The 14,922-nt window shown below is 24.3% G+C and overlaps 1 protein-coding gene across 1 annotated transcript; it reads right to left on the bottom strand.

Moving 5' to 3' along the window:
- Positions 1 to 2,724: 2,724 nt before the first annotated feature.
- On the bottom strand, positions 2,725 to 14,707 carry LOC112687772 (transcription factor Sox-9-B-like). Its single transcript, XM_025560692.1, has 5 exons — positions 14,349 to 14,707; positions 7,591 to 7,737; positions 4,215 to 4,433; positions 3,572 to 3,747; positions 2,725 to 3,476 (listed from the first exon to the last, which is right to left on the bottom strand). Exons 1-5 carry the CDS (start codon positions 14,579 to 14,581, stop codon positions 3,208 to 3,210), a joined length of 1,044 nt encoding a protein of 347 aa, XP_025416477.1. The 5' UTR covers positions 14,582 to 14,707; the 3' UTR covers positions 2,725 to 3,207.
- Positions 14,708 to 14,922: the final 215 nt, after the last annotated feature.

Raw genomic sequence — 14,922 nt, 5'->3', positions numbered from 1 at the left:
AAAAAATGGGAGGATCCGGCATCAAAAATTTTAAATTTTAAATTCAAGGACCACCCTAATATATATCTAACACCTTAAGGAAGAGAATATCCTCTCTTTTTATAATTATTTAGCGTACCTTTTCCATTATTTCTAAATAAGACGCTAAAAATGGTACAATTATTAGGACTTGAAAAATGTTTTTTTTTATTTTTTTTTTTGTATAGCTTAATTGATTTTTTCTAAATATTAATGAAATAATAAACGAATGAATCATCAAGATATAATTCCAATACAAATACAGATTTAAATTTAATATTTTTTGATTTAAAATGTCAAGATACGATATATTATTCCATAACAAAATACAAAAACCGCCATAATTTAAACACAAGATATATACATATACACAATTGTAAGTATAGTAGTTATGTACAGTATAGGATTTAGCTATAGAGTACATTTAAATTATTAATCATTTATTGTTTGAGATTTATAAAAATGTATAAAAATACTATAGTTCACCTAATTACAAAAATTTGTATTTTATCTATTTTTTGATTTAATAACAAAAACACAAATATAAAGTTTTATTAACATACAGTTAGTTAAGCTATTACCAAAACTGCTTAAAAACATTATATTTAAATATTTGATGTAATAATAATATATTATAACAACTTAGCAACATATTTTATGTTTAAATTATATTATTTGAAAACATACAAAAGTAATATTATAAAATAATTTATATAATAAAATAATATTGTAAAGTATTATAAATATTTATTACGTATTAATTTAAAAGAAGTACTCCGTATCACATTTTTATTTTAATACAAAAAGCCAAACTTTTAATTTACTATTAACCTAATGCACATTTTTTTTTTTTTTAATAAATAAATCCAAATAAATATATAACTTATTTTTCCTATCAATATATATATATATATATATATATATATATATTTATAAATATCTACAATCCTGTAATATATGTAAATATTGTTCAAGTTCTTTAATCATTATCAATACTTTATCAAATTTACGTCATGTTATTTCAAAAAAAATCTCTGAAACCTCCCTCTCCATTTAATGTGATATTTATCTATAAAAAATGTTATAATTAAAATTTAAAATTAAATTTATTTTAATTTAATTTCAGAATTTAAAAAAAAACTTTTTTAATTTACTATTTCCGAAAAATGAAATTTCTTAGCAAAAATACTATTCTCTATAATAGTAAAACTATATTAGTTAAAATAGAATAAAACATTTTTTCGAATAGGTGGTACCTTTAAATGTAATTATTTAAGTTTTTAGCCTTATTTTGTAAATAAGGATTATAATACGTGGTATGTATAAATAATTAGTATAAGTCAATACAGAAAAAATCAAATCTATTTTTCATTCAAAATTTCTCAAAAACATTTGTTAATATCAATGTGTACACTTAAATAATAATATTACAACAATTATGGGCATTGTAATACTCTTCCAAAACAAATGTTAAATTAATACATATAAATTTAATCCAATAATTATATTACAAAATACTAAACAAATTACCTTTGAATATATTTATATACATTGAAACATAATTAATGACCATTCCTGGTTTCTTAAATTTTCCCAAAATTAAGTTTAATATTAATAAAATATTTTGATTAATCTGTATCTATGTATGGGGTGAAAAGAGAAAAAACAATAAGTTGAATTTTCAATAGTAAGTTAATATAAAATACTTTGTATTCAATATTTAATGCATTGGAGTAAATTATTTATATACAGTTAGTGAGCTTTGAAACCAGATATAAATGTAAATTAGTCGGTTTCATTAATTAATTATAAGTTCATTTCTCTCAACTCAAATATAATACTCGTAATTGTTATATTTGTCGTGAAAAGGGTTGCACATTTCAATGAACTTAAAAGTAAAGTAAGTGAGACATCTTAAGATGCACCACTTTGCATATGTATTTAGATTCAATTTTAAAAAAAAAGCGTACTAAAAATTATTAAGTTACATACACCATTACAAATATTATTGAAGTATTTTTAGTTAGACTACATTATAAACATCACTTTTTACTGCTCTATACTTATAAAATTAATATTTTAAGTAATTCATTCGTGTTGTTGTATGACATAAAACATTTATAAATGATTAATTGGGTTAGATTGTTATAAATTTATACACTTAATTTGTATAGATTGGAAAAATAAATTTTATAATTAGAATTGTTTTCTCACGAAACCAAAACTAAATTCTTTATAAAAGAATAAACCTTTTCATCAAATTAGAAAATAAAAAAATTCAAATTTCAAGTTTTTTATATTAATAATAAAAATTACGTTCATATATATACATATATATATATATATATATATATATATATATTTATGTATTATGTTATTAGACAACAGTGCGACTCATGTGTGTATTTAATGATCATTGTTTTAATTTTTTTTTTTTCACAAACACTAAAACTCCCACCGTCCTCTGAATTACTTCCTAACTTTTTCCTTATCTAAATATTTAATGCGTAGGGACATTGAAGCTAAAGATTATTGGAATTTTTTTCGTGAGAAAGTCTGTGATATTTATGATTAATGATAAAATTATAATACAAAAATAATTAAACTCGATACAAGTATTTTAATTTACATTTTACGTTCAAATTATGTGAAAATTTTTATTGAATATTATAATTATTATTAATAAATCAGGTTTCATTAAAATTGTTGTTAATATTTTTTTTTTTTTTTTAATAAACAAAAATATGAACTGTAACACATAATTATCGAGTATATAGTTAAAATAATATTATATGTACTTAAATATTAGATAAAATTAATGATTTCTTTTTTTTTAATTCTTATAAAAAAAAAAAATAGTTCTCATTATTGAAATTCAGTCATGCCAATATTTAGTTATTATGGTTACAGGAATACGGTATGCATTTTCCGTGGCAAAAAATGCATACAATGTCATCGATCAACATCTCAATTTATACACTTTGAAGCTTTTAACATGAAAATAATATTAATAAGAAAAAATTAAAATAACATTAAAAAAACATAAATAATTTATACCATCCACATAACATACTTTAATATATAGCTCCAAAATTTGAATTATTATGTAAACGGATAACATACATTTTGAAGCTATGTATAAATTATGGTATGAAGATGGTATTCGTTAAAATTAATTAAAGTTGTTGATCAGTACTGCAAATAAGATGGCTGATACGTTGACTGGCAAACCGAAATATTCATCATGGCTGCATTCGATTGTAGCTCATGGTATTGGGCATTGTGATAATACGGTTCCTGTTCAACACAAGTGCTAGACATGGAAGGGTATCTACATATATATGGATCCCAGTCATCCAATTCAGGATTGTCCACTAGATCGGCAGCTGTGATGCAGTCCACTGACGGTAGATCACCTATGCGACCAATGTCTGAATTGAAGTTGTTCGAGGTATCGCCTTCAGTATAGAAATATCGTTCATTATTATACTTATGACTTAATCATCAATTGATTAGAATCGTTATATAAACGTGAACGAATTCCAATACTTACCGTAACCGTTACTATATGTTAAAGTGTTACAACAGTTGTTTTTGGGCTTGTTTGGATAATAATTAGGAGTACAAGGAGGAGTCAACGGTGCTTGCGGCGAACCGGATGGACCACTAGTGGATGACGATGAAGTGGTAGTAATTACATTTTCTTGTTTAATTGAATTCGAGTTGTATCTAAAATTAAATGATTACATGTGAGTTTGATGGACATTTTTCTGTAATTTTGTTTCAATCGAATAAAAATAGTTAATATTATTACATTTCAAAACATTTTTTTCATCTGTTTAAATTAATATTCTTAAAAGTAAATAATGGTATAAAATCGGCTGTTCATTAGTTGTAAAAATTAAACTAATAATTTAATTTTATGCAAATTATTTATTTATTACATTTTGTAAAACAATCATTTTAAATGGATAAACGCTACTATGATAATAATGATGGATTTTTAATTATTAGAATAAATAAAATCAAAAAAACTATATATATGATGATAAGTTAAACTATTCACATAGATTGAATAGTTAATTTGAGACTAATTTTGGTAAAAATTACCTTTTTTTTACTCAATACTAATTAAAAGATAGTGCGTAAATAATATCTTTCCTGCAAATATTAGTATCGAATGTAATATTTATTACCTGTTACAAATAGTAGGTATATTGTGATTTAAATTCTGCTGATACTGATCATTTTTTTCCAATTTAACAGTTTGTGATTTTTCTTGCATTTTTGATGATAATTTGATCACCCTACGCCTACGAGGTTGATACTTATATCCTGGATAATTCTGTTTATGGATTAATCGTAATTGTTCGGCTTCGTTTATAAATGGCAGTTTATCTTTTCCGCTCAACTTTCTGAAACATTTAGTAACATTTTTGATTAGCTGTATAATAATAAAATCTAATCCCAATTTAAATTTAATTTAATTATTATTTTTTCGTTTTTAAATCAATAATATACATTTAATAATACAATATTTAGCATTTATCATTCATTGCCTTTTAAATATATTTTCTAAAGGCCATATTTACGATAATAGAGACCTTTACAATTTTATAATTTATTATACTTTTTAATAAATTACAATTAATATTGAATCTATTGTAATTATAAACAAGATATTTTTCATTTTAGACAATTGTATACATATACATACAAAGTTGACTTTCATCTACATATAATATGATACATTAAATCATGTATTATAGTTCCGGAACTGCTAGCTTTTTATTGTTATTTCTTTATATTATAATATCGGGCACTTGTTGACAAGCCACCAAGGAGCAAAAAATGAATTCCTCATGTTTTATTTTTTTTTTTACTATTTGTCATACTCAGAGGGTTAACATGCTTGGGGTTGAAAATATACGGATAATTAAACGTACGTCCGATTTATCCCAGATGCTCAGAGCCTGCATATCCGTCCCTAAACACTCCCAGTATTATGTCATATTACCATATTCTAGCTTCTGAGAGACTAATTAAACACGGGAGTGTCTGTCTATGGAGTATGACCTTTCCCATTTTAATATGAATGTTTTACGCTTCACTACAGTATAGTGAAGTAAAAAAATAATAATCATGACCGTACATAGTATTTAATTAAAAATTAATACACAAACATTAAAATAAAAAAAATTCTCCAACAATTCTTGACTGGTCGCAAATCATTGTGCATTACGCATAATACAATCAGTTGTAGTAGGATGGAATATGTAGTACATAAAATATCTGCCAGCTACTACATCTTATACGTAATAGTATGCTAGTATTATTTATGGAAAAACCACCCTGATTTTTTAATAAGTATTTACTGCTAAAATGAAAAACAAAGTCATGAAAAATTCGTACTCTTTAATAAAATAGCTGTACCGAATGTAGTTGCAAGTACTTCAGTGCCATTAATATATAAGATTTTTTTTTCTTGGTAAACCTAAGGGAACTGTTTTTTGGCACCTGTATTATATCATCCGTTAATTTTACTAGCTACCATAAACTTAACACATTGCTTTAAGCAACTAACACAGTGTAAATACATTCAAATTTCATATTATAGAAAACATGCACGAATAAACGAATACATAACTACTTATATTATGTAAATTTACTCATGAAAATAATGATGCTATGTATCAAGTTATTTATTAAAACTTACGTTTTCGTATATTTATATTTTATATTATATGCTACAGTTTTAAATATTTTCATGTTATAAAAAATGGTTTATAAATTAAACTTGTAGTTTTTGTAAACATTTTTTTTTTTTTTTAATATAGAATCGCTAGTAAAGATAATTATATTAATTAAATGTATTTGTTCTATTTTTTTTTCAATAAAATATTATCTTATTATACTAATAATTAGTATCTTATTTACAAAAAATATTGTACCACTTAATTTGTTTACAAAACTACTTTGATTTAAAATTATAATATTATAAATACATAGACAAATTTAATAAATGTTTTTAATTATTTTATAAAACAAAAATAATTAAAATACTATGAACAGTCGTAGAATCTTCAATTAATTGTGTTATTTTTTAACCAATTTGTGATAGTAATATTAATTGTTTACTCAATGGTTTTCTATTATTAATTTCAAATATGGAATTTAATAACTACACGAAATACACACTCCTTAGCGTACACTGTAACAATAACTAATGTTAATTTAACTGGTAAACATGTATGTATTTCATTCAATTATTATAGATACAAAATATTTTTAAAAATGTATAAAGTCTTATAATAATTCTTCGAAGATAATAATTTTCCATCGTAACTAATTTTACAGAAAAAAAATCATATTATATTAAACAGCAAAACAAGAAAAAAATATTTTTAATATTTATTTTTCTTCGAATTAAAATTCACCGTTGCATTTTATTGGTTAAAAATATCACTTTTAGAAGTGTACTATAATTAAGGTGAATATTATTCGTCAGCTCCATAATTTTTTAATGTGTCAACCATTTTTATGATGAATTTCGATCTAACCGTTGATTTTTTCAACATTGCTTTAAACATATACTGCTCAAGAAAAAAAGTAATAATAATAATAATTCGAAATTAAAATTGATTGCATATTGTAAATTCAAATCCATGCATATTTATTATTATTTCTGAATTCAAACAAAATAATTGAATTATACATTATATTAAACTCATGTAAGTTAGATTTATTTAACCAAATACAAATGTTAATTACTTAAAATGACAAATTATTAGAATCATTATAAAAATATCACAGTAAAAAGTATACAATCAGTTAACATAAAATGTACAAAAATCATAGTTATAATAAAATTTTTTTAACTTTTAGGAAGATATTTAGCATATTTAATTTTGTACTTAATAGTGTATCATTACACTATTACATTGTAATAAGAGTACATTGATGTTGATGCACTTGCATTTTATTTAAATTATTATAAAAATTATAAATCTATTGGACTAAATTAAAAATGATAATGATATTTTTCAAATACAAGAGAAATAATATAAGATTTATGTATTCCACACTGGACTAAATTGACATTTTTGAAGATTCATAACACTTAACTATGTTTGATAGTAATTTAAATTTTCAGTAAAAAATGAAATGTGACCTTTAGTTAAACTGTATAACAAACTAAAATTTATTTTTAACAATAAATCGACTTTAGGCCCACGAGTATAAATGTCTATAATGAAATAAATTTATATACAGAACATGTATAGAAATTCGAAATAACTATAGATAAATGTTGATAATTTAAATAATGCAGATAAAATATTTAACTAGGCATAATATAAATTAGAGTATATTTTTAATAAATTAATTTTCTTGTCATAATTAATTTAAAAACCGTTTTTAATTACATGTAATCTAACTTATATTTAACTTATTATTTTTCAGAATAACAAAAAATTGACTTTTATCAAAATTAACATTTTTAACATATCACAATATGCTATCCCAACACTTTATAGGTAATAATATACTGTATTGAAAAACTGTTATATTTACCTCCATATTTGTCCAAGCGTTTTACTGAGCTCAGCGTTATGAAGCTGTGGATGTTCATTGGCAAGAATACGGCGAGCAGCTTGGGCCCATACCATAAAGGCATTCATTGGTCTTTTAATATGAGTGACTTTTTCCTTGTTAGACGGTCTAAAAAATTAAAAAAATATACGAATTAGTAAACACATGCGTAACGAAAAAGGGTCTGTTGGTATAAATTAATATTCAAAATCAAATTCTCTATTATAAAAGGGTTTCTCTAAGCTTATAACCCTAACATTTGAACAATACGCATGTTTCACTTTTATTATAAATCATTATCAATTCTAGTATAATCTAATAAAAATACACATCTTAATTTTGGTCATTATTTAATATGATACTATTTATATAAAAAAGTACACTTTTTATTTCCAAATTTGAAACAAAGAATTCTACAAGATTATATAATACATTATCATTCCATATCTTCATAAAATACAAGTAACTACATAGTAAAAGTACTGAGAAACTCTTAGGGCAACTATCTGCATGCAGCGATATGCACTTATGCTACATTGTATCTATTAATATTGCAAATATAGTACTCAGAAAATTGATTCAATGCAGTGAGATAGGAACATACTTTTTTGATTTATAGTTAAAAAATATCTAATAAATGTACATAATATAAGTATACATACTTCCATAATTAATTTAAAATCTTAATAATAAATAGTAGTTTGTATCAATAAGCTACTTCTAAATACGTCATATAATTAAAACTTTATTCTCAAATTACAAGTTTCCAACTTAAAAAAAAAGAAGACATTTCCTATTTTTATCAACATTTTAAATTCTGTATAAAAAACCTCCGATTTGGCTATAACGACAGTTCAGTTAAATTAAATGTGAGGACGCATGCAACCGATAGGATCTTCCCTAGCGAGTTTCGACCGAAAATACATTGGTAGATGTCCAAAACGCATATGTTTTCGAAAAGATATGACAAGATGCGTATAAACACACACGTAATTTGTATAAACATTACAATAATTAACTATACCTACGCGATGGCCATGGTTCGTAGACGAATAGGAATTACCAACATTAAATCTAAGTGTCATCGGTTAAATTAATTATATAAGAGTAGCAAAACGGTCGGCTTTGTGTTTTGTTTTGATATTATTAAAAATTGTTTAACCTATTGAAATTTAATTTGTACACGTTTGAACTTCGTTTCGATTTCCACATAAATCGAACATTTTTAATAAAAAGAAAAAAAACAAAACAGTCAAATCGATATACAACTATTTATAATATAATATATAAAACTCAAGTTATAAGTAATAAATATGTATAAATAGATATGTCAAAGAACAAAGATTATTTATTATAGTAAGCATAATAAATTTCTCCTTATATCGTTATTCTCCTGATCGTTTAATCCACCGTGTTTATTTATATAAAATTGACTAATTTTAATAATATGACGATATTGATAAAAGTAACGAATATAAATTATAACTGATTACCAAAACACCATTTCTATAATCAGTTATGTTTAAGCACAAATCTTTTCTAATTTTCTCTTTTACTAGGCACCTATTTGAGGTATAAAACTGTAATTTCATTAAGTTAAACAATTTATCAGCTTTTTATTTTTATAAAAATATAAGAAAATATAAAATTCATAATATTTATAATATTTATATTTTCAATATATTATATGTACTAAAAATATAATATTTTTCGTTTTATTCTTATTGTTGAATTTCTTAGACACGATATAATTATAATAAATTATTTCAATATTTCTTTACGAAATACCGCATACATTTATTTTCGTGGAATCATCTAAAAATTATTTTTATTGACCTTCACAATAAATTACGATTTGTTTATTCAACGTAATTATTTATCGATTTAAAATAAAACAGTGAACAAAAAAATACTGTATATCCTTTTTACTCAATGGTAACCACGTGTGTGGTTTAAAATTTGAATGAAAGCGCACTTCATCCTTTTCACAGCAGGGTTCTTACACGATTTATCATGGCTATGTTTGATGTCTAAACAAAAAATAGCTGATTCGTTCAACTGACCCATTGAAAATATTGATCATGATGACTAGGCGACAGATAAAATGTACAAATATTTTTTAATTTTTTTTTTTCGATTAAGATTTGTGTTCGGGACCATGCATAAGCCAGTAGGCGTTGATCATAAAGACCGCTATCAGGAATTATGCTGAATATTTTTATTATAACATATACACATAGATATACAACTAAAAACATATCGAATTAAATTCCATCCACGTTGTACTTCTTTTACTAAGGAGCTTCCGGCCGTTCCTTATCATCCGGTTAAAAAAAAACGCAGGCAATGTTGACGATAGAAACTGTTAACATTCCTTAATCATTTCATCTAGTTTAGCATATAATACATATTAGATAATATGCAAGTTGATCTTTATATCGCAAATATGCATATCAAATTATATATATATATATAAAAACGGATATTTAAAAAAAATGTATACATACATATTTTATTCCGACTCAAAAACAGAACGATACTTTCATAATTTGTACATTTTTTAATATTTCCTAACTTTCCAGTAAAATTATATAATTCCAAAATCAAATTAAAATATTACAAAATTAATTTTTTATCAAGCTGGTTAAGTATTATTAAAACTTTTTTCATCATTTTTTAGTGTATTCAAAAGTTTGAAGTTACTTTTACATATATATTTACTTCTAAGCAGGGGCGTAAATAAGGGGGAAGTTTGTGGCGTTTCAAACACCCCCCCCCCATTCAAAACTCTCAATCAGTAAATAATTAATAATCGTAATCAGAAAAAAATTGTGTGTACGAGTATATTAATTAATTATTAATTATTGAGTACATTAATTATTAATGTTATTAAGAGGAAATGTATAAAAAAATTAATTTAATGTTAAACATTTGTACTAAAACACAAATTATGTTAATAATACATAGTAAATTATTATAATTTCTCGTAAAAACAATCAATTTTATTGTAAATATAACTTTAAATGTTTATAAAAAAGAAATTAATCAACCCAAAATTTTTTGAGTATTACTAACGACAAAAATGACTTTTTAGTTAGAACGTTCACTGCCAATGAAAATATATTTGTTTTTTCACGTCAGCCCATTACTAATTCTTAAAAGTTGAAAACCCCTCTATTAATAATCTATACCAGCGTCCCTGCTTCTAAGGTATTATATCAATGTGATACAACTGCTAATTGCTAGACTAATTATGTAAATAAAATATCAGTTATATTTAGTACCAACATTAAAGTGATTACACATAGTAAAGTGAATTTATTTATCCATCTGTAGAAAAATAACACTTCTAATATTAAAATTTTAAAATCCTACTAATGAGATATTTTATAAAAGTTAAAATAATAAAATGTAAGAACTAAGAGTACCTACTTAATTTTACTTGTTACTTCACAACCAGTACTAATCTGTATATAAATAAATCATAGATGCATAGTCTAAGTGAAATATTTGTTATCATAAGTAAATTACATAGTACAGTTGAATGATTATTACCAGGGTTCGGAAGTTCTAGCAAATGCATATTTTTCTTGGTTGATCCTAGAGCATCCAAAGTAAGATACAAATATGTTTCACACTAATCGTATATCAAACACAAAATTTAATTTTGCTATTTTTTGCATAATTACGGGTTTTATTGCTAATTTGCTAATTTAGGGTTTATAGTGCTATTTTCAGATATATTTTCACTCATCACAGGAAATCATCATATTTTGTTGATAATAATTGTATTTACTTGATTATATTTTTAAAAATATTTGAATTATTGGAAATAAATAGAACTCATCGAGTATTATTTTATATTTTCATCGAAAATTTGATGTATCAATAGTAAGTGACGTCGTTGTTATTCCCTCATTATATCATTGCATTAGATTATCAAACATTTTAATAATTCAGGATAATTTCCAAGGTAAATATATTAAATAATTTAATAATTTGTACATTTTTACAAATGTATTTAAATAATTTAACATTTTTGTTAACAGTTTATAATTCAATCAGTCCAGACTGTGTCTATGAAGTCAACAATTTGTAATTTTTTCATATTAAATGTATTTTTTTTATTTCTCATGCTATTTATAGCACATATTTAAGAGTTTTTATTTGCATATTTAAAAGCTAAAAAGTAACATGTTTAATGCTACAACTTCCGAGCCTTGATTATTACTGATATACATAGAATAATTTGTTTGACATTTTCATTCATTCTGAACTTATTAAAATGTTTTAATTATATTTTATTAAAAAAAAAATATATACCTCTAAAAAAGTTTATTTAATTTCAGCTTTCTTCGAATCATAAGTGAAAACTTTTATATAGGATTAAATTTAGATTTTAAAAATTCCATCTTCAGTGAGATAATTTGAAATATGAACTTTCGATGATCCCTAGATTGTTTGATAATAGAGTATAACTATTACTTAAAGTTAATGAAATTCTTAAGAGACACTTCCAAAGCGTCACTGATATATTAAAATAGCTTTTTATACAGCTTTAAATACCTATTATAACTTATTGTAAGTTATTATTACTTACGTATACACATGATATTATAAGCTATATAAATCAAAACAGTAAATTTAAATAAATAATTTAAATCGATTAATTTTTTATACTAATCAATTTAGTAGTAGTAATATATTTGAAATACTTAATACGTGATCGATAAATTATATTACATCAAGGAAAATATATTTGTGAACACAATAGTTCTTTAATAATTAAGAATTAAAAATAAATTTTAAAATAAATATTATTTATTGGATCAAAAGAAAGAAAATTGAAAACAAGTACTCAAAAAGAGATTGATTTAATATGCATGTATCCTTTTCCGCCTTTTTTAGGTAATTTGACATGAACAACTCTTCTAATCACGTGGCACTATCTTACAACTTTCAAAAGTCGAATCTGAATTATTATAATATTTATTTTTTCCAACCGATCTTTCGGTGATTTATCATTTATAAAATATCCAGATATATTCTAAAAAAAACCTACTTTAATATTAATACAGAATTTTTAATCAGTATATTATATAATATGATTACTATGAAAAAATAAACCAAGTAATTGATTCGTTGAAATATTAAACTGTAAAATTAATGTCCTTTGATAAGTTATGATAAAAATAATTAATAACAAGATATTTTATTAACAATAATTGAAAAACATAGATTTTTTTAAGATCAAATATTTTATATATAAATATATTTGGTAAATATGTAAACAAATAAAATTACACTAAGAACAAATTATATGAAACACTGTACAATTAACACAATTGTTCAAAAATAAAAAGCTTTTCAAATAAAATATTATCTGTTCGCCTATATATTCAGATTATTAATGAATTAAAATGTATAATGAAGTTCATTGAGTTTATACAATTTCTACATACACAATAGCTGAAAAGTTCAAATTATTTCTATAGAGATTGGATGTTAACTCATGTTAACTCATTAACTCATTTCTATCCTTATTTTGTTCGAAGATTTCAGCAAACCTTCAATGTTTTATCTTTATTTTACGTTTATAAATCATGTATACGTTCAAAGAGTATTTTATAATATTTTTATTTTTATAAATAATATTATATTATTTATAATAAATTATATTTTAATATTTATTATAAATATTTTATAATATTTTTAGTAAATATTTTACGCTGTTAAGTACGTTTGCAAAATGTTAAAAAGCTCAATACCATTCACGGCCTGATCACGATCAAAAATAAACAAAATAAAACATTTATGAAAATAATATATGAAATTAAAAAAAAAAAACAATCAACGCAGCTCATTATATATTATTATAAACCTAAATTCCAATTCGAAAACGAGTCAGTTTTGAAATAAAAATGTACGGTTTATAAAACTGCAATACCGAACCCTTAAATCATATATGATCAAAGACTGGAAGCCACGTTATGTGTTATACATCACATTATATTGTAGTGACGTGTTTTGCAAAAATAATAATATAATAATATAAATAAAATATAATATAAAATTATAAAGTAAATTATTTTTTCGGAACTCGTTTATACGCGCAATCACTGTTTTTATCTGTGAACTGATCATTGATAACAAGTAACACAGCGGCGGACTGCGTGCTAGTCAGTTCATAATTGAACAACTACAACTTTACACTATATTTCGGCAACATGCACGCGATTGCGCGTAGTGTCCGCCGACAATTGATTTCGTGAGAGTTCGTGACTGTGCGTTTTCGATACGCAAAACAAATAAAATCACAGTCGGATTAAAGATTTTTTCCGCTCATCTTAACACGTTCAAATATACGACCCGACCAGGTTTTCTTGGTACACACACACACACACAACCTTTATAATGATATTTAATTACCTTTTTAACAATGAATTGAGAATTAATATTGATTTCAATATTATAATTTTTAATTCGTTTTTAATCTCAACCCCTCGGATATAATTATTATTATAACTAGATCGTCTCTTCATATTTGATAATTTTAAATCGAAATAATACCGTCTAAGATAATGTCGTATCAATATTTTACTGTCGCTATCCAAGAGTTATGAACTCTAGGGTCTAAACTGATGTTTTTTCACGATTATACCTGTCGCTTCCAGGTGATAAGCACACAATATAGTAATAAGCCAAATGTTTTCGGGGTAGAATAAAAATACGAAACATACCTAGTCTGAGGCGGTACAACGTTCCAACTGTACCCCTGTAACACTTCTTTTACGGTCTCGTTCAATAACGGATTTTTTATCAATGCCTGATTCATCGCTGCCCTGGAAGCCGTTATGCTTCCTGCAGCACTTGCCATGATCGTGATCTTGGGTTTCGAATTCACGATCTTTAATGCAGCGGCCGTGTTCGAATCACCTGAGCAAAATTCTGCAGCAGTAGAGTTGTTATTCATGTCGTCAATATTGAATCAAACCGATAGCAATATGTAGCAGTAATGTGTACGAAATGACATAAGTAAACGCAGTCTTAATTTAAATATAAAACACGAAGGGCTAATTGAACCAACGCGAACCAGACGAGAAAATGTACTGTGGTATGGAGATCTCGTCCGTCCGTCTCGCATATAGATCTTATCGTCGATCCTTCTTACTCCCACCGTATTCTAGAGCAGGCGGAGCGTAACAAAAACCCCGAACCCCTCTTAATTACATGGGATTTTATACGGAGCATTAAGTTTGATATTTTTTTTTTCAATTCTCAAAAAATCAAAATAAATTTTTTTAAAAATAAACA

Source organism: Sipha flava, unplaced genomic scaffold, assembly GCF_003268045.1.
Source record: "Sipha flava isolate LNK unplaced genomic scaffold, YSA_version1 360_pilon_pilon, whole genome shotgun sequence".
Lineage (NCBI taxonomy): Eukaryota > Metazoa > Arthropoda > Insecta > Hemiptera > Aphididae > Sipha > Sipha flava.
Note: the sequence above shows the minus strand (reverse complement) of the source record. Positions and strands in the feature narration are given on the sequence as shown.